Source organism: Herpailurus yagouaroundi, unplaced genomic scaffold (assembly GCF_014898765.1).
Source record: "Herpailurus yagouaroundi ecotype Mexico unplaced genomic scaffold, PumYag 181, whole genome shotgun sequence".
In the NCBI taxonomy this organism is placed as follows: Eukaryota; Metazoa; Chordata; class Mammalia; order Carnivora; family Felidae; genus Herpailurus; species Herpailurus yagouaroundi.
This window is the reverse complement of record NW_024412412.1, coordinates 14986848-15007563: the sequence shown is the minus strand read 5'-3', so window position 1 is coordinate 15007563 and position 20716 is coordinate 14986848. Positions and strand designations below refer to the sequence as shown.

At 47.9% G+C, this 20716-nt stretch overlaps 1 protein-coding gene across 3 annotated transcripts in view; it reads left to right on the top strand.

Moving 5' to 3' along the window:
* Nucleotides 1-20716, top strand: part of IRF2 (interferon regulatory factor 2) — a 90850-nt gene that overhangs the window by 68004 nt on the left and 2130 nt on the right. For all 3 annotated transcript variants that reach the window (XM_040489900.1, XM_040489899.1, XM_040489901.1), the window contains exons 6-8: nucleotides 662-779; nucleotides 12381-12545; nucleotides 20120-20166. In XM_040489900.1, the coding sequence (XP_040345834.1) occupies nucleotides 662-779; nucleotides 12381-12545; nucleotides 20120-20166 (330 nt within the window). The remainder of the gene's footprint in view (nucleotides 1-661; nucleotides 780-12380; nucleotides 12546-20119; nucleotides 20167-20716) is intronic.

Here is a 20716-nt window from a genome sequence, read left to right as displayed (position 1 = left end):
TCGGGCGGCCCGGGACGTTCACGCACTCGAAAGGCATTTACGTGTAAGCCCTGGGCGTGGGCTTGCCCCACTGGACTCCCGTGGCGGGGAGGAAGCCTTCCACTTGGTCTGGCCCGTGTTGTCCGCCAGCGGCCCAGAGCAGGGTGCTCAGGTGACCAGGGCCCAGGGCAAACCTTACCTGAGGAGAAGTCGTTCACAGAGTCCCCTGGGTTCCTGTTCTTGGCGCAATGGTTGAGGCGGACCTTTTCCTCGGAAATAATTGTAGAAGACGTGGCATGATTTCTCCCCTTAGAAAGCCAGGAGTTGGCCCTCTTGAGCACCCCGTCTCTCAGAGAAGGAAGATCTGGCAGCTAGGCACATAGTTACGCAGCCCTGCTCAACCCCCAAACTGTCCTCTACAGGTGTAAGCATTTCATAAACGCAAACCAGCTTGCTGGGACCCTTTCCTAGAAGGAAAAGAAGAGAAGGCCGTACGTGGTAGGTCTAGTCTATGCAGAAACATGCTTCTTTAGCTTCAGGCTGATTTAAATGAGCAGGGAACGCGTTCAGGAGACGAACATGACCCTAGCGTTAAAGAAAGTAGACAGAGGGTAGAGTTGAAGCTAAGAAAAAGGAGGGAAAAGGAAGTGTTCTCAATTCTTTTTTCTTTTCTTCTTCCTAGCAAGAACCAGTTGAGTCATCTTTGGGGCTTAGTAATGGAGTAAGTGATCTTTCTCCTGAGTATGCCGTCCTGACTTCAGCTATAAAAAATGAAGTGGATAGTACGGTGAACATCATAGGTAAACTGTTTTGACATCTCATTTTTCATACACACAAGCAGCCCCCCGGGGTCTGAAGTTTGTAAAACGTGATTTGAAATAACATAGTCAGGGGGAGGAGGTCTTGGAACCATCGGAAAACGCAAAGTTCCAGCCGCTAGATTTCAGGGCTGAAAAAGAAAGACCTCTGAGGTCAGATAAAGGAGCTTGCGATGGGTCAGCCTCAAGAGTGACTTCCCCGGAGAGTCCGGTAGGTGAAATGGGTTTTTTTTTTTTCTCCCAGTGGCTCACGATCAGCAGTTCTCCGTCTTTCAGTAAGCGGTCATGTGGGCAAAAGTGTTATTCATTTAACTTGGGACCCAGGAGAGGGAAGACTGTCCTCGTGGGTCCTCTCTGCTCCTGCTCCCTGGCATACCTCCCATACAAGCGGTGCTCGTTCTTACAAATGAAGGAACTGAGGCACAGAGACCTGTTGCCAGAGGGCACACTTTGATTCCCCAAAGATTCTTGAGCGCCTTCTGTATACCAGACTCCGAGCTAGAAATAGGTTGAGGGGCAAGACAGTCTCTGTGGAAGGACAGTCAGTCACCACACAGCGCCACAGATATCTACGGCGATCACATTTGAGAAGAATGCTGCAGAGAAAAGAACAAGAGGGAATATCCGGGGCCGGATTTAGATTGGGGGCTTCGTGAAGGAGTGGCATTTCCTCTGCAGTGGGTGGGTGAGGAGGGGCCGCGTGGGGCGGGCCCCAGAACTGTGGGACACGGACCTCAGTGTAGGAACCCACTTGGAGGACTAGGAGGAAATCCAGAGGGGCCGAACGCCCCCTCCCCATCAGAGGGGGACACAGGGTAGGCTCCTGGGGGCCTGTGCAGGCCATGGGAAGGACTCTGGATCTTATTCCCAAACTGCCAGAGGGTATGTTTCAAAAAATACGTATTTTTAAATTTTTATTATTTTATTTAATTTAAAAAAATTTTTTTAATGTTTATTTATTTTTGAGAGAGAGACAGAGTGCGAGTGGGGGAGGGGCACAGAGCGAGGGAGACACAGAATCTGAAGCAGGCTCCAGGCTCTGAGCTGTCAGCCCAGAGCCCGATGCGGGGCTCGAACCCACGAACTGTGAGATCATGACCTGAACTGAAACCAGGAGTCGGACGCCTAACCGATTGAGCCACCCAGGCACCCCAAATATATATATATATTTTTATATTGAAGTATAACAGACAGTAAAGTGCACAACCGTTTTACATACACCTGCAATATAAACACCACTCCTTGGAGGGTTTTCGGCAGGAGGGTGACCATTGTGAATTTCATTTCAACCAAGTCCCATTGGGCCACTGCACTGAGTGGACGGTGGGGGTTCTGTGCAGGAGTGGAGGCCCGTGACCTTGTCTTCCAGCTCCAGCCCCAGAATCCACAACCAGGCTTTGCCCTCAGGCGCCTTTGGGTCCCTTAAACCCTTCCCTATTTTGTAGCCTGTCAGGGCTTCTGATGCTGGTGAGAACCAGTGAGATCACGCAGAACTATGAGACCAAACCTCCTGTCCAGGTACCTTCGTTTCTGGATCCTTAGCTGAGTACTGATGGGAGGCTACGGATGATGGATGCTGTAAATGTCACTCGCCCCTCCTTCCCCCTGGGTTCTGGCGACTGGGAAGTAGGATGATGTATGCAGGGACTCCCCTGAACGCTGCGGGCTTTGGCAGAGTGCCGTGTGAAGGAAGGACGGGAGCATATGTTGCGAGCTCGCTGTATCAGGGCAGATAATGGCCCTGCCTGCCAGGCTTCCCTTCCTCGGCAGGCAGGCGGTCTCTGGAAAGCCTTCCCCATTGAGCCCTTTAAAAAGAAACAGCAACAACAAGCTAATTTGCCAAGACTCCAGGCACTTTTTCTTAAGATTCAGCTATTTCCAGGGAGCTGGTGGGTTTTGCGCTACCCTTCATTTATGGGGTGAATTCAGCCTCAGATAAAGTGGCAAACAAAAGCCAGAGTGGTATCAGAGGGGTTTTTCTGGGCTTCCCCCCCCCCCCCTTAAACATTTGGTTGAGTCTTTGGCATGTAAATTCTCTGTCAGGTTGATTGTTCTTTGCCCTTTCGGTAGGATTAGTGCTCTAGGGGCTGGTGCTAATTTAATGAGTCATTACTTCCTTACTTCCGGGCAAAGACTGGAGGCCCGGCTTGGTGTAGAACTTGATTACATGAGTCTCTTCCTTGGCCTAATAATAAAATAATAATGGACGCAGTAAAAGGAGTTTGAATATCTTTAATCCGTTGGTGGCCCTCACAACGGTGTATAATAATATACCAAGTGGGTCCATACAAGCATTTTAAAGGAATGGGTGATTGGTGATCCTTGTTAACAGTAGCTCTGTCTCCAGTTTTAAACCCTTCACAGATTTTTTTTGGTCTCCACGCCCACGTATCATTAATTAGCCGTTCCCAGCCTGTGTGACTTGTGGACGGAGGTGAGAGACACAGGGATTCTGATTCCGAGGCCACTGTGGAATTTGAGAGATTCGGTTTCTCTTAACCTTTTAAAAACGCTTTATTGAAAACTGACACCCGTTTCTCGCGTTCAGTTCATCTGTTTCTAAACCCGGGGTTCATTCCAGTTTTGTGTTTAGGCACCAAGAGGAAAACTTCCAGATGTTTTCATTCTACTTTTATAAGCATTGTGTTGATAGGGTTAAAATTGGGAACTGAAATGAGTACTTGATATGAGAGCAATTTTTTACACTGTCTGTAAGCTCTTAGGTAGGGAAATAGATTGAAAATCAATACGTCAAGTCAGTGGAGGCCAGCCACCCAGGACATTTTTATTCCAGACAGGGTAGAGGTTATTGTAAGTGAATCCAGTTCAGTGTGGAGAAGGAGAAACGGGGAACGGACCGTGGCCCGGACGCAGGGACTCTTGCTTGATTGCTGTTCTGTTTGACTTTTATTGTTGCCAGAGGTGATAGTGGTTAGTCACACGCAGGCTTACAGGCACACGCACACTTGTGGCCGTCGGCGGGCTGGGTCCTGGGCTTGCCTTCTTGTCCATAACTGCTGAATGCACTTTCAGATGTGCCTAGTGGTGCACAGCAAAAGGGAGCACAGTGTCTCAATACTTAAGATTTGTCTTTTTACTTACTTATTTTTTTTTTGAGGGAAAGAGGGAGCAATTGGGGGGCGGGGGGCAGGGTGGAGACACACACACACACACACACACACACACACACGCAGAATCCGAAGCAGGCTCCACGCCAACAGGCTGACGGCAGGGAGCCCGATGTGGGGCTCGAGCTCACCAACTGTGAGATCATGATCTGAGCTGAAGTCAGACGCTCAACTGACTGAGCCACCCAGGCGCCCTGGGATTTGTCTTTTAATGTTCCATCTCTCCTGTCTGATTAAACACACAGGTTAGTGTATAAGATAGCCCAAAGACCCACCCCTGCTTTCCTTTTAAGGAGTGGGGGGGAGAAAACTCCCTTATTTTTATTTTTACTTTTCTTTAGCATTGAATTCTGTCTTGTGGGGGGGGGGGGGGAGGACTTCTGTTTTTAGGAAGCGGAAGACGCCAGCAACATGTTGAATTGTTCTGCCAATACCCCCTGGCATCTTGCCCAGGTTAGCAGCGCTTTTGCTGAGCCGTATTGAAATCATCTCCGGGCCAGTGTAAAAAGTTTGCAGGTGCGGACATTCTGTCTGACTTGCCCAGGCAGTGCTTTACAACCCCATTGTGTTTCTTGATAAAAGGTAACCCCACCCTTCAATAAAGCAAAGATTGCCGTGTAACAGAGGAGGCTATTCATTGCTCCAAAGTAAATCGAGCAACCCTTAGTAGTCACGAATAACAATTAGGAAACAATGTAATTTGAATTTTGTCTGGATTTTTGTCTGCCCAAATGCACCTTATGGGATGTATGTACTTCTTTTGGTAATTGCTTCCAAATTTGACTGGCTTTGGAAGCAAAGCTTGGTAGCTCTTTCGGACAAGCTTAGGAGCTCAGGTATCACCAGGAAGGACCTGCGTTGGAAGAGAACAGATTCGCGACGTGGGTCCCCACGAGGACCTCATGGTTATGACTCAAGGTTGGCAGCCTCTGGCACCAGAATTCCTAATGCTTTGAGGTCGACCAAAGGTTGGTGCTAGGCGGTAGAATTATGTCTTCATCTTTTCCCAGCTCCTTTGCTCACCCTTCTTTTGTTTGCTGTTTTTCCTGGTGCTTAACATGTAAAAAAAAAAAACAACACAAAACTTCATCAACAAGATAAATAATAGCTTGAGGTGGCTCTGTATTTTTTTTCATATTTTTTAAAGTTTATTTATTCATATAGAGAGGGAGAGACAGAGAGACAGAGAGACAGAGAGAGAGTGCAAGAGGGGAAGGGGCAGAGAGAGGGAGAGACAGAATCCCAAGCAGGTTCCGAGCAGTCAGTGTAGAGCTGGACGCAGGGCTCGAACTCACTAACTGTGAGATCATGACCTGAACTGAGATCACACGTTGGACGCTTAACCAGCTGAGCCTCTCAGGGGCCCCGTGAGGTGGACCTTTAGGTGGAAGGCATTCCCTGGCAAGGGAGAGGGAGTGAAGGTCTTCCGTGCTCCTTCTCGGGGTGGGGGGGGGGGGGCTGCGCCTCCTGCCTGTTTCTGGGAGGGCTGAGCTGTTCACCCCCTCACGAGACAAGGCATCCGGTTCTGTTAGGACTAGAAAACGCAGAGCAACATGAACCCCCACGTGAGACGTGAACCCAGACCCAGAACCCATAGTGCACCTTATTTTTCTCCGGTGGACCCGGCCTGGAAAAGCCTGGTCCCAGAGATGGGCCTGTGCGGGACGCTCTACGTCACCATGAGCGTGCAGAGTTCTGGCAGTAGTCTGAGCTATGTCTTTTCAACCTTAAGAAGTTTTGATTTGCCCAAGAAACCTGCCATCCTTTCATGAGGCTAAAGGTTTCTCACCTTCCCCTCTGCCTTGCCGCTCCCACCTCATTTATAATTAACCATCAGCTCCTCGGGTTTCTCAAATCCCGGCCCCTTCTTTCTATTTCTGACACCAGTCCCAGTCACCTTTGCTGTCGCCCCCGCCCCATTCATTCTCCACACAGAGTGACTTTTTAAAAAAAACAATGCCAGTCTCACCAAGTCACCATTGTCCCCAAGACGAAGATCTGAGTCTCTCTCGTCTCCACAGAGTCCTGGTGACCTGGTCCTTGCCCACCCCTTTTATTTGTATATATACTTTGAATGGTTATTTTTGAGAGACATAGAGACAGAGTGTGAGCGGGGGAGGGGCAGAGAGGGAGGGAGGCACAGAATCCGAAGCAGGCTCCAGGCTCCGAGCTGTCAGCACAGAGCCCGACACGGGGCTCGAACCCACGAACCGCGAGATCATGACCTGAGCCGAGTTTGGAGGCTTAACGGACGGAGCCACCCAGGCGCCCCATGTATTTGGTTTTGAACTTGAATGATTCAGCATGTTGTGACTTCCACGTGCCTGTCCAGCGTGCAAGCGAGGTGGCTCTGGCTTTGTCACTGTGGCGCGGCCCTTAGGGCTCTGTCAGCGCAGCACAGAAAGAAACGGACGTTTGGCAGTTCCGCTGGGAAGCGTAAGCTGCTACCCCGGCACGTCTCACCCACATTTCTGCTCCCAGACTGTTGACCCTCATGATGTATTGATCAACTCTTCTGAGATTTTATTGGGGCGGAGCATTTGCTCCCCTTGATGGTAACGTGTGGTGCTGTTTTCTCGGCCCCGTCACCCTCGTGCTTCACCCTGACCTACATCAACCGGTTGAGGTGGGTGCAGGCTGCAGGGGGTCCGTCTGGCCTGTGCGAGGACAGAACTCCATTCTCTAAAATTATTAACCCTGTAGTGACGGTCTTTCCCACCATTGCTCTTGGACATCTGTCCCAGATCATGCCTGCGTTTTATTCATACACACACACACACACACACACACACACACACACACCCCAGATTAGAAAGACTTGGGTTTTAGACCTCCTTCTGCAGGTTTTTTAGGTCATTTATTTATTTGCCACATGACCTTGGGCAAACTCCCTAACCTCTCTGAGACTCCATGACCTCAAATATAAGGTAGAAATCATAATACTCATCCTGCCTACCTCACGGGGTTGTTGAGAGCGCAAAATGAGCCTAGTGGAAAAGTCACTGTGTAGTTAGAAGGTGGTAAAATAAGATTGTGATTAAGTAAGATCTGAGTAAGAAAAGTAACCTCCAATCTGTGCCTCATCGTCGCGGCTAATATTAACAGTTTCAGTTCTCAGACTTTCAGACAGGACCAAGAAGAAATTTCTCTCCATAATACCACGCCGATGGCCTGATTTTCTGTGCCCTCTGATACGCTTTAACGTTTCATTTACTTATTTTGAGGGAGACAGAGACAGCGGGAGTGAGGGAGGGGCAGAGAGAGGGGGAGAGAGAGAGAGAGAATCCCAGGTCGTCTCCATACTGTGAGCGCAGTCTGATGCGTAACTGACTGGGCCACCCAGGTGCCCCCCTCCCCTAATTAGCTTTATTCTCGACCCTGCAGCTACCTAGGTGACCTTGGCGGTTATTTGTCTGGCCTCTCTGGGTTTCAGCTTTCTTTAGTTATAAAGTGGTAGGACCCAGCCTCCCCGCCTTCAGAGGCCCTTGTTTTCATTTCTAATAGTCTCTGCTATTAAGAGCTTTCTGTGAGGCATGGGGGCAACTGTGTTCTCAGGTGGAGCCCTCCACTAAGTCAACAGTTGTTAATAAAGTTGGGATGACCCTTTAAGGAACCACACTGGCTCATCAGTAACCAGCCACGAATAATATTGTTGTAATTCTTAGCAACTAGGTCCAGATAAAATGACATTGCTGCGGGGGACTCTTTCCCCGATGTGCTGGAGAAGCTTGGTGGATTTCAAGCCCCTCCAACCATTGGAGAGTTTCCTTGGCACCCAATATAGAGCTGTTGAAAAGCATTTCCACTGCTGGTTATGAGCCCAGAGTCTCGTTAAGGTGAGATGCGTAAGTTTTCATCCTCAGATGGGCTTATTAGGAAGCCAGAGGCGCCCGGTCAGAATTTCCTGAGCTCTCTTAGCTGGGGAGACCATATCGGGGAGTACTTGAGTTGAGCCTTGGGGTCAGGGAAAGTGGAATCTGATTGCTGGCTTTGCCACTTACTGGCTGTCTTGCCTCAAATTAATATTTAACTCCTCATGATGCCTTTTCCTCGTGTCTGGAATGGGGACAGTAATTGTGCCTTCCTCGTGGGGCTGTGGAGACTTATAGATGGGACGTACAGGGTGAGTGGGAAAGGCAAAGATAAGTGCTTGGGAAGCCTTAGGCTTTGTACGATTACTTATCAGAGAGGATATTCAGGTGCCTAGCAGGGTGCCACTTGTGACTTTATTTGCCTTAGGGGTTGCTAACAGTTCTGCTACTCTGCTACTTGCCCCTCTTTTCAGGTGTCAGGAGTCAGGAGTCGGTGTTACTGGGGGCAAAGGCTAGTGGTTTGGGGAACTCAGGAGAGAGACACAGAGACAGAGATTGGTCAGTTGATTAGGGGTTGTGCCTAAAGCACATCCAAGGAGCATCTCAGATGTTGAGATGTTGGGCTGGAACCTTACGGGTTGGGACCTCAATGATGTTCAGATATTAAGTGAAATAATGTAAAATTAACCTCTTCTTGGCCGGTGCACTCAGTTGTATAACCACCACTATATTCAAGACCTATGACATTTTATTGCCCCTAAGCATTTCCTCCCCTTACCCTCAGCTTCTGGCAACCATGGCCCGCCCTATCTTCATCATTTCATCCAGGTTCTAAAAAGCCCGGCTCGCCAGAAGTCCTGACATTTGCTAGGAAACATTCATTGTCACATCCGGCCTTTGCAAGCGGCCATGGTCTCCTCTGGGACTCCGGCTCCAGTCGGTGAGCCTTGCCGTGTTCATTCATCTCTTTGTTTAGCAGAAATTCGCTAGCTGCTCTCAGACATCAGCCATGAGCCTGGGCTACGACTTGATACACAAAGTTCTAATCCCAGTTCTCGGCTCTCTCAGGAGCCACAATTTGGTGGCGAAGATGAGGCATCCAAATAAAAAGTTAAAAGGAAACATAAAGAATTAACTTGCAGTAGGAGGCAGAAAGTCAGGAAGTGTCTCCAGGTCATGTCATGTTGTTAGTGTTGGCCGAGCAGTGGGGACCGCGAGTGAGGGGCGCTCTGGAAGGGGAGGTCAGACAGTTCTGGATGGTCAGGAAAAGGCTCCAGAAAGACAGAGGCATTCTGAATGCTGCCTGTTGCTCACCTTCCCCTTCCAACCCGTGTTACTGCCTCACTGAAGCCTTTGATCCTTCCCACTGGGAGAAAATTCTCTACTGTCTTTTCACACTGTCCTAAACTTCACCTCTTGAGCCTTCTGTGTTGACCAGGAGCCCTACGAGACAGCTCACAAACCAGGTCCTTGCTGGCTCGGTCATGTCCTGCCCCTCCCCAGTATGTGACAAGTTGTCCTACGAAGTAGCAAATCTTCCGTATGTTGAATGACCGAGTTGGGCATTCTGGGCAAAAGCAGCGAGGGCGAGAGTTCCTGGTCTGAGAGTTTGCGGGGCTGTTGTAGAGAGGAAGACTTTTGAGCTGCTGTCATTGGGTACAGTCCCAGCTCGCTTGCCGTCTATTTGCAACGACAGCGCAAGAGAGAATTGAATTTTGGAGTATTGGAAGTTAACGTGGCTTCGATGGAAATCTAATTCATAGAAGAGCCTAATTGCCTTAGTGTGCAGGGTATTACTTGTAGCCAGCCCTCCTCGTACACACGCCCCGTTTGGCTTCTATCTGCTGACTGCTTTTAGGACTTGGGAAATCTCGTTTTCCTGCCATTTTGTCTTCTGTGCGAGAAGAGGCGGAAGAAACTCGAGAGAGGTCGGTGTCAGCACTCAGTCTGTGTCTGGTGAACTGCATAATTGATGCTCTCCTGCTCAAATAGGCTAGTCCAAAGGATAAAATAAGAATTGGGGAGTCTGCCTGCCATATATAGTCTGCCTTCCTCTTCTTTAATTTTATCCCCTCCAGGAGAACTTCGACAACATTCCATTTCCCTTCCCTTCTGAATGCTGTGGCTTTGTGGATGGTTATCACATCCCCAAATCTCCTTCCCCAGCCTCGTGCGTGCTTTTCCTCTCTTCCTTCCAGAACCCGAGAATTCTCACTCCCTTCTCAAGCCTTCTCTGAGTAGAATCAGGTCATGTTCTCCCTACGTCGGGCTGGTCATTTCATCTCCCTCCAAAAAAAGCAATTAAAACAGGAACTCATTTCTAAACAAAAATACCGGAGCAATGAAAATACTTTGTGCAGTTAAAACAAGCATTTGTCCGTGATGGCAAACTTCTCAAGAAGATTGGAACACGGAGGCCTTCTTGCCTACCCTGAGGGTCGGGAAGATGCGAGGGACATGGACACCGTACATAATCCACAAACTGTGTGACTTTGGAGAAGTCCGTCTACCTCTCTGTGCCTGAGTTAGTTTCTTAGTTGATCATAGGATGATGGTGGTTTGCCTGTCATGGTCATGGGTGGAAATGTTAAAATAACTTACACGAGTAAAACATTGACTGTGACGGCAAAGTATTTTGAGGCCCTTGGGAAAACACTGTTATTCCTTTGTTATTTCCATGGGTTTATTGGTGGCGGTTTTCAGGGATATTTCATCCAGTCAGTTGCCAACAGAAGTCTAAGGTCAGTTCTGTTTGAAAGTAGGGGAGGGCATTAGGGACATTCAAATTAAAACCACGGTAAGATACCACTGCACACCTATCAGAGTGGCTGACAGAAAAATAGTGGCCACGCCAGAAGTGGACGAGAATGTGCATAAATTGAGATCATCCATACATTCCTGGTGGGAATGGGAAACAGTACAGCCACGTCAAGCCAGAGTTTGGCAGTTCCTTGTAGAATGAAACATGAAGTTACCGTACGACCCAGCAATTGCATTCTTGGGCTTTTATCCCGGAGGCATGGAAACTTAGGTTCATATAAAACCTGAATACGCATATTCATAGCAGCCTTACTTGTAACAGCCAAAACACGAAAACGGCCTCCTTCCCCAGCCTCTTGGGTGCCTTTTCTCTCTTCCTTCCGTGGCTGGAGAGTTAAACAGATTGTGCTATATCCACACCAGGGAATATTACTCGGCAGTGAACAGGAACCAGCTGTTGGTGTCCACAGCAACTTAGGTGAATCTCTAGGGAATTATACTGAATAAAAAGCCAATATAAAAAGGTTACCGTGTGAGCTCATTTATGAAACATCCTTGAGATGACAAAAATTATGGAAATGGGGGACAGGTTAGTGGATGTCAGGGGTTAGAGATCATGGGGAAGAGAGGCTGAAGGAAGGTAGATATAAAAGAGTAACGTAGGAGATACTTGTGATGATGGACGTGTTTTGTATTTTGATTGTGCTCGCAAACATGAAACTCCGTAAGTGATAAAATTGCAGAAAACTAATTGCGTGTGTGTGTGCACACGCACACACACACACACGCACGCACAGGAAGACTGAGGAAATCTGAACAAGATGCGTAGAATGTTATCAGTGTCAGTATCCTGGTATTGTACTGTAGTCTTAAATTTTAATTTTTTTAAGTTTATTTGTTTTGAGAGAGAGCGTGCCGGTGGGGTAGGAGCAGAAAGAGAGGGGGGGAGAGAGAAGCCCAAGCAGGCTCTGCATTATTAGTGCAGAGCCTGATGTGGGGCTCGAACTCGTGAACCATGAGATCATGACCTGAGCTGAAACCAAGAGTCAGATGCTTAACCGACTGAGCCACCAGGCGCCCCAGGAATTGTGCTATAATCTTGCAAGATGCTTGCATTGGAGGAAACTGGATAAAGGGCACACAGGATCTCTCTATTACTTCTTCCAACTATACGTGACTCTATAATGACCTCAAACTAAAAGATTTGATTAAAAGGAAGTTGAGGCAGGATTCAGAGGCAAGGTGGTCGGAAATCATCTTGTCAGTGTTCTGGGGAGCTGGTGCTACCAATGTGTGTTGGGCTGGGAAAACCATTCTGTTCCACTGTTCAGATATTCCATCCAGCGGTCATGTTGCCTGCAGGGTAGGAAGGGGCTGGGAGTGTGAACAGAGTACCCACAGCTGGACATGACACAATGGAGTGGATTTTGGTGGTCCTTTCTCCTTAATAATGTTTGGTAATATCTCTCTGGACCCAGGACCTGGAAAATGGCACAACAGCTTCCTTCGGAGCAAGAACAGAGGAAAGAAATGGGTCAAGTTCAAAGCACTGTCTTTCTGGCCCTGGGGCTAGGTCTGGATGCAGCCTCCAGTCTTGCAGGCTTGGCTGTGATTGGATTGAGTTTGGGACATTGCCACATGTAAGCACCATTGGCCAGCATGCTGGAAATAGCCCTGGGGAGCCAGGTTACTGGCAAGCTGCTTCTCTGGAGACATTAACCCAAAGCTAAAGCTGTCCTTCAGTTTCATGGCCGATGACATGTGGTGACTGAGAATCTGACTCCTGACCATTCAGCTTTTTGGGGGAAGGTTTTCTTTCTTGAGAGCACACGTTAGAATCGTGAATCAGGCATCGGCGCCTGATGGCTGTCTTTTCTTTGAAGTTGTAGGACAGTCACATCTGGACAGCAACATCGAGGATCAAGAGATTGTCACTAATCCTCCGGACATTTGCCAGGTTGTAGAGGTGACCACCGAGAGTGACGAACAGCCAGTCAGCATGAGCGAGCTCTACCCTCTGCAGATTTCCCCCGTGTCTTCCTATGCAGGTAAGGGGGCAGGAGGGGAGCTTTGGAACTGGGCACAGATCAAGGTGGGGCAGCCCTTCAGGGTGGGGCCACCCACCCTCCACACAGCAGAGGATCTCTCCTCCGTCTTGGGAATTATCCTGGCTTTATTGTCTCAATGAACATCTCCTTGGGTACTTTTGTTCCCAGAAGTCATGGCCATAGCGTTTCTTTACTTGATCGCCCATAACATCTTTGTGCCTGACTAACAAATACTATTTCTTTGGAGAAGTAGTACATCTAAGGCTATTTTGTTTGCAGAAATCTGGAAGGGTGTGTTCGGTGGAATCTGAGTTTGACCAAAAACTGGATAGAACCTCGGGGACCGTTTCTTCCAGCTCCTTCATTTTTACAAGTGAAACACTTATTCTAGGTCACAGGGGCAGTGAGGGTTTGGGTCAGGACTTGAACTCAACCTTGAGACCTGGACCTTCATTCCACTCCGGCAAGTTTACTTGTTTCCACATATTTTCCCCTTCTTTTTCAATTTAGTAGAGCTTCTAATCAGGCCAGGTATCTGATTCCCCAGGGAAGGGCCACATAATGACCCAGGAATAGACTCAGACGGTCATAGGATTAGAATGAGTTTCAGTTGGTTCTTCGATCCTTACAGAACAAACCGATGAGTCCTTTCTCTGCCAACATTACATCATCTTATACTCTCTGATGATCTCTGTTTAATTTTGGGGGGACTTGGTTATAATTAGGAAATATAAATCCTGAGTCAATGTTATTGCTTGCAAACATTACAAAAAGAAAGCAGAGGTCCTATCCTGAATAACTACAGTCAGCTCATAAATGTTGAGGAGTCCTTCCCAGTGTCCTTTAGTTAAGGATGCTGCTCCCGTGACTGACACACAGTCGTGTTGGAATTGGGTTGATCATGACAGGTTCCTTGTGAATTATCAGCCACTAACCTAACCTTTTAGTTCCTGAACATCAACTTTCTGGGTTTGTTTGGGTTTTTTTTCTTAAGCTTATTTTTTAAAATCGTGGCTAAATAGACATAACACAGAACTGACCATTTTTGCTACCTTTAAGTGCACATTTCAGCGGCAGTAAGTGCCTTCACAGTGTTGTGTCGTCGCCATCCCCGCCATCGGTCTCCAGAACTTGTTCATCTCGCAAAACTGAAACTCTGTCCCCATTAAGCACGAAGTCCCCGGTCCCCTCCCCCCAGCCCACCAAGAGCGACCACCATTCTGCATTCTGCTTCTGTGAACTTGGCTACTGTTGGGGGTACCTCATGTGAATGGAATCAAACAGTATTCCTCCTCTTGTGATTGGCTTGTTTCCTTTAATGCCCTCAAGGGCCTACCTTTCTTCTGTGCTAAGAACATACAATGAATGTGAGATCAAACCTTGCCTACAAGAACCTTCTAATCTGTCAAACCGGATAAGCTTGTCATTATTTATTTGTCACATTTTGAGCCCCTGCATGTGCCTTTATGGTCTTTGCCAGGCCCCGGGAAGAATAACTACTATTTGCTGCAAGTTTCTCGTGCCCCGGGAATTGGGCTAACGGCCTGGTATCAGCTGACTTGTTTAATTATGAGAATAACCCTGTCAGCCTGGGTATCATCCTTATTCCCTCTTTAAAAATGACAAAACTCAGGCCAGTGTGGGTAAAGCAGCGTGTCCGGGGACAAACAACTGGTAAAACAGATAGAATCCACCTACATGTGGCTGGTGCCCAAAGCCTGTTCTTAACTGCCCCCCCCCCCACCCCGCCCGCCCTCCCCTGTTATGCTGCCCTGGACAGCTGCACAGGGTTCTTCCGTTCAGTGTGCACCCACAGCCCTGATCTCAAGGACCCACCGAAGACGCAGAACAGCATGCTTATGCCTTAATTTTACAGCTGAGATAACACTAGGTTACTTTGCTTATATTTACATAGCTATGGCTAAAAACGAGTGACTTTCTTCTATATCATGAGCTACAGGCATTATTCCACCCCATGGGTTTGTTGTTTTAAGGGTCGTAGTTTTAGAATAGATGTTTCTGTTTATCTGTTGAAGACTTTCCGAAGACTTCTTGAGGATTCCGGAAAGACATTTTCTTGCTATTCTTCCCTCAGTGGCATTTTGCCTTAGCAGAAGAATCCCAAGGACGGCTGATCCACGCAGAGAGAAATGAAAATTTCATTACCCTTTTCAGGATATTTGCATAGATTTGAAAAGAAGGATTCCAGTGCAGGCTGGCAGGCAGCTGGGGGGTGTTGTTGGAGCCTGGCTTCTCTGTCTGGCCTTTGGTTCTTTCCATTGTTTTTATTGTCTGAATTCTCCAGAACCTTTTGGAGTGAGGCTCATTGGCTAGAGCCAAAATGTTTCATCACGGCTGCTTTTCTAGAGCTTACAGATGTGAAATGTACCTGTTACGGATGGTGGCTGGTTTAAGTCTTTTTGACAGGAGTTTTACAGCTTTCTGCTAGGAGAGGCAGCTTTTTGGTTGTAATTCACTCTTCTTATTTTCTGTTCCCCAGAAGGATAGGCTGTTTGTGTTTTCATGATAAGATTCCTTTGTTTGGACTGGAATTCAACTGTCGACTTCCTCCAACCATTTTCATTCACTTGTTTAGGAAACTGGTATTCGGAGGCTGTTGTTTATTATTTTTTTTACCCTCACTGATCACTGAAATCTAATCCAGTAGTATTACAAAACCACATTCAGTTTTGCAAGTCTGTCTAAATTTTGTGGCGAGCAAGAAAAGAGGTGGTTTCTTCGAGTGGAGGTACTTGTGTTGGGTGTTTGAAGACAATATAAAATTCTTGCTGGGTTCTTAAAACTTTCACCCTGGGGAGAGATAATCCCCAAGACCAACCTTGGGAAACTCTGGAGGACGGTCATTTTATATTTAAAGGTTTACTATAAAGTGGCGTCTTGCATGATGTATCTATGGCACCAGGATTTTATTAGGTAATTGATGGTTTAGTAAAAGAAAGCCATAGCAATATTTTGTGGAGGGCTGGAAGAGAGGATGGAGAAGAGTTAGAGAAGAGACTATAATACAAAGGATTGATTGGTTATAACCAAGAGAATGGAAATTGCCTATTGACCTGGAACTGGCAGTGAAGACTTCCTTAAGGAAACCATAGTAGGCTTGCATATGGTTGGGAGGGGCAAAGATAAAAGTGCTTTGAAATTAAGGACACTCTGATTTGAATCTTTTGATTGAGCTTTCCAGGGAGTTGCGCAAAGGATGGAGGGAAAGAAATCCTTGTCAATCGTATTAATAAAGCTTATGGAATAAGAGCCTTCCAGAAAATGTACCAGGGTATCAGCATGCAAAAAGGCTTTAACATTACACATATTGCACGATTGCACATGGCACATATTGTGTAAAGACATGTTGTTTTCCTTCCCGTAATGTTCCTGAGGTGTTTGGACAGTAAAAACTGTGCTAAAGTGGAGTGGGACCCCAAGACTAGTGTCATCCTAGAACCACAGCTCTGGAAGAAGAACCTCAGAGATCAGCCTACCCAAGGGTTGACCCCCCTTCCCTCTCACCAGTCACTTTCAGGGAAACTGGGACCACCGTGTTGAAATGAGCTACTCACGTACCTGTTACCGCTCTGCACGTACTTTATTTAAATTTTTTTTTTACATTTTTTTTTTTGAGAGACAGAGACAGAGCACAAGTGAGGGAGGGGCAGAGAGAGAAGGAGACACAGAATCTGAAGCAGGCTCCAGGCTCTGAGCTGTCAGCGCAGAGCTCGACATGGGGCTCGAACCCACAAACCATGAGATCATGACCTCAGCCAAAGTCAGACGCCCAACTGACTGAGCCACCCAGGCACCCCTGCACGTACTTAGTCACTAGTGCTAGTCAAGCAGCTCCCAATTTTTTTTATTCCATTGTATTCACAACCAGTAAAAAACCAAATCCAGACTAATCAAAAGGGAAAACAAAATAACAGTACAGGCTGATATTGGGCAGTAGCATTGACCCAGAAGCAGTAGCTCCAATGAACACATTTGTCACATACGAAAGGATCTCAGGGTGCCTGGGTGGCTCAGTCAGTTAAGTGTCTGACTTCGGCTCAAGTCATGATCTCATGGATTGTGAGTTCAAGCCCTGCATCGGGCTCTGTGCTGACAGCTCAAGAGCCCGGAGCCTGCTTGGCATCCTCTGTCTCCCTCTCTCTCTGCTCCTCCCCTGCTCATGCACTCTCTCTCTCTCTTTCTCTCTCTCAAAAAATAAACATTAAAAAAAGGGGGGGGGTCTTGAGAATGGTAATGGTGAGGAAAACCAAGGAAACAGAGGAAAATGGGCCTGTGTGCACCTCAAAGACACTGTGAGCTGGTGATTTGGGGCAGCCAGTAGAGCTGTAGTTATTCCAGAGAGAAGGGTCTCGGGTCCTCAGGCTGGAGCTTCACGCATCCATCTGCTCCTAGGTAAAAGGCACTCAAGGCCATTCTTTTAGACAACTAAAAAATCTCAGCTTGCTATTTTGGAGCTGTTGTTATATAGTGTTATGAAATGCAGTTACTTCAGAAGTGATCTTAATCTAGAAACCATGCTCTCCACTGACATTTGCGTTAAGTTCAGAACACGTATGTCTTTTCTTGTCTCAGACCGTCTCCCTGCAGTTGAAAACTGGGTACTTAAAGGCAGTTAACATTCTGATGGTGGTCATGGTCTCTGCGAGGTCTTCCCAAGGAGTCTCCCCAGGGTCTGCCTTCCAACCTGTCCCGCAGCTGGGGCTCGGGCTGTGGCGGAATCCCGGAACCTTGGTGGTAACTGCTCATTTTCACATATCTCCAGCCCCCGACACATGCCTGTTGGCGTCTGTTTGTTTCTTTTTATTTCAAGGGGAAAGGAACCGAAGATGATGGCATTTAGGGAGGGTACTTAGGAGCAAAAGGGGTCTAGACATGTAGGAAAGGAAGAGAAACCTTGGCTTTGGAGCACAAAGAAAGCTAAGCCTAAAAATGGAAAGGGGATCTTGAAATTTCAGCTGGAGGAGCAGGAGAGCTTCAGGAAGCAGGGCTGCTGCGTTCGGTGCCCGGGGCCCTGGGCTCAGACGCACAGTTTTGTTTTCTCTCTTCTGTGCTGACTCAGGCCACAACTCTGGCAGGTTTCTCAACATCTCTGTTCCTCATTCTTCTTGGGAGTGGCAATACTGATTCCTGCCTCCTCGGGAGACCGAGCTAGCCCAAGGGTTCCGTGAGCAGGGGAGTTTTCCTTTTTTGTTGTTTTTAACTTGTTTTTGTGTGGAAACGTTTCTTGTGCCTGGTGTTGCCAGCCAGCATCGTTAGCGGCCGAGGCCCGGCCTTGTCCCGGTGGCTGTTGCTCCCAGTTGGGGAGGGAAGTCTTGTCAGTCTGAGGAGAGGAGAGGCCCGTATCCTATCTAGTTGCTCCTGGTCAGCCCTCGGGGATCACTCAGGCCCTGGGGGTGGGGGGCTGGGGGACAGTCACTGGAGGACAGTGGCTGATCCAGGTGTAAAAAGGCTCCAGGGTGGGCCCAATGTGGTCAACATTCTTGATTTGTCTGGTTAAGGAATGAATGAACCTGTGGCCCAGTTTATCCGTTTCTTCTTTAACCTTGACTTCGAGATCCTTCTCTGTGGCCAGTGCTCCGGGTGGGTGAAAAGGCTTCGTCTGGGCTGGAGCCATTGGGGTCCTGGCTGTGCCACCCGCCAGATGTGAGACTGGAGGCCAGTCCCTCAGTAGATTTAGGATGGAAAGAGGTAGAAGGTGCTAGAACACATGAGCTTTTCTGCATAAGCGCGGGCCCGCGCGCCCCCCCCCCCCCAGTAGGGTAATAGGAGCTGCTCCCCGACTGAGGATCTCAGTCAGGGCTGAACAAGACCCACGTGCAAGGACACCAGCACGGCTGACACAGCTGCCTAGAAAAGTACATTGTTATGCGTTCTCTAGGCCTTGTCTGTAAATGAATGACCCAGACTCCGAGATCTCTAAGGGTCAGTGTATTTCTCTGCCCTCTGTGCTTTCGTTTCTCCATGCTGCGAACACTGAAGAGCCGCACACCATCATTTTTTTATTTAAAAATGAAATTTTTTTTTTACCTAAAAAATTTAATTAATTAATTATTTATTTATTTTAATTTTATTATTTTTAAATAAATTTTAAATAATTTTTCAACATTTTAATTTAATGTTTTTTCTTTCTTTAAAAAAATCCTGTATGCACAGGTGATGTGTGATCAATCACTTGCTATTGACTTTGACTGTGTTAATTTACGTGTTGTGCAAATCCAGTGTTGAGCAAGGCTGATGAACTCAGGATAAAGGTGTGCTATCGTTTATTGAGTGTGTGCTGTGGGCCAGGCCCTGTGGTAGGCCTTTTCCCACATATCCTCTCGCTGATTCATCACTCAATCCTCTTTGGAAGATGTCAGTACTCCTGTTTTACAGATGAGGAAGCTGCATTTTGTGAAATTGAGTAACCTGCGTGTGTCTCACAGCTGGCAGACTGAATTGGGATGGCAACCTAATTGGTTATCTGTCGCTGCGCAACAACATAACCACAGACTCAGTGGCTTAAAACAACACATATCCATTATCCCACCCCAGTTTCTGAGGGTCAGGAGCGCAGGCATGGCTTAGTGGGGTTCTTTGCTCAGCATATTGCCTGCACAGACCTGCGGTCAAGGTGCGATCCAGGGCTGCTAGCTCGTCTGAGGACGGAAGTGGTGGGGAGAGTCTTCTTCTAAGCTCACATGGTTTTGGGGGCGGGGGGGAAATGTAGTTCTTTGCAGGTTGGCAAACTGAGAACCTCGGTTTCTTGCTGGCTGTTGGCTGGAAGCAGCTCTTACTTTTTGGTCATGCAAACCTTCCCAACATGGCTTCCTCAAAGCCAGCCAGGGAGAAAGTCTCCTCACAGCATTCGGTCCTCCTTAATGTAACCACACACATCCCATCGCTCACTGTGTTCTGTTGCTTCAAACCAAGTCTCAGGTCCCACCTACGCTCCAGAGGAGGGAATCCCAACGAGCAAGTAAACACCAGGAAGGAGATGAGGATCATGGGAGCCCCCCTAGCATCTGTCCACCACAGTAACCCGGGTGGGAGATGTAGCTTTATAAACCCAACATAGAAGTATGAAAGGGACATGAGGTAAAGGACCAGATCCAAGTAAGTGGGGGTAATCCAGGAAGGCTCTGAGTCGGGACTCGAGTGAACTGACAGGGATGGAAAGAAAGCACGAGTGGGGTGCGTGGATGGATCAGCCCTGAGGAAAGGGGGTGAGGCAGACGCAGCAGGGAGCAGAGAGCAGATTGGCATCCTGGGGACCAACACCCCATCCTGGGAGGCAGCGGCCATGAAAAAACATAGCCTCGCCCCCAGAAAGGGAGCTACCCCCCAACTCTAAAACTTTTCTCGGGAGGGCCAAAATCAGAGACATAAAATCCACTGCAATGTCTCCTGAGTCCCAAGTGCTTAACTTTACAAAGGGGTTGAAGATGAGTTCGCTGACCCATTTCTTTTGGGAAAAAAAAAGAAGTGCTGATATATTTTTCAAATACTGCCTGAGCCTCACGACAGTTGGAGCAGCAGGAATGATGGCCCTGTGTTTTTCTCTCTGTGAACAGAAAGCGAAACTACCGATAGTGTGCCCAGTGATGAAGAGAGCGCCGAGGTAAGCATGGCGGCCGCCACTCGGCTCCAACCGACGCTGTGGGAAACCATTCCCATTCCCGTCCAGCACCTCGGTGTCCCGGCTGCTGGTTAAGCTGCTCTGCGTTTGATCATGAGTTTTCCTGGAGGATTGTGTGTGTGTGTGTGTGTGTGTGTGTGTCTTAAAATATACATAACATGAAATTGACCACACTTTTGGATTTTGAATTCTAAATTTAAGCTTTGGGACCTGAACGGGAGGCAAGAGAGTGAGGTGTTACTATTAGAAAAAGAGGCTATGACGGCAGGAAAAGGAAACTCAAGTGGAGGCCAGGAACTGTTGATATTCTCACCACTATTAACATCCCAGTTCAGCCGCAGAAATAGAACGTCCAAGTGGCCAAGAGCAGTGACCGGAAGTAACTGTCAGAAAGTGCTAATAAGCAAATGTATCGGCACCTTTACCTGGAGTCCCCTCTCTCTGTGATCGGCGCCGAGGCTAGATGTGTGTTCAGTCTGGATTCCCAGTCGCCTGCTTCCCATTTCCCTGCTCGAGGCTGGGCTCACACAAT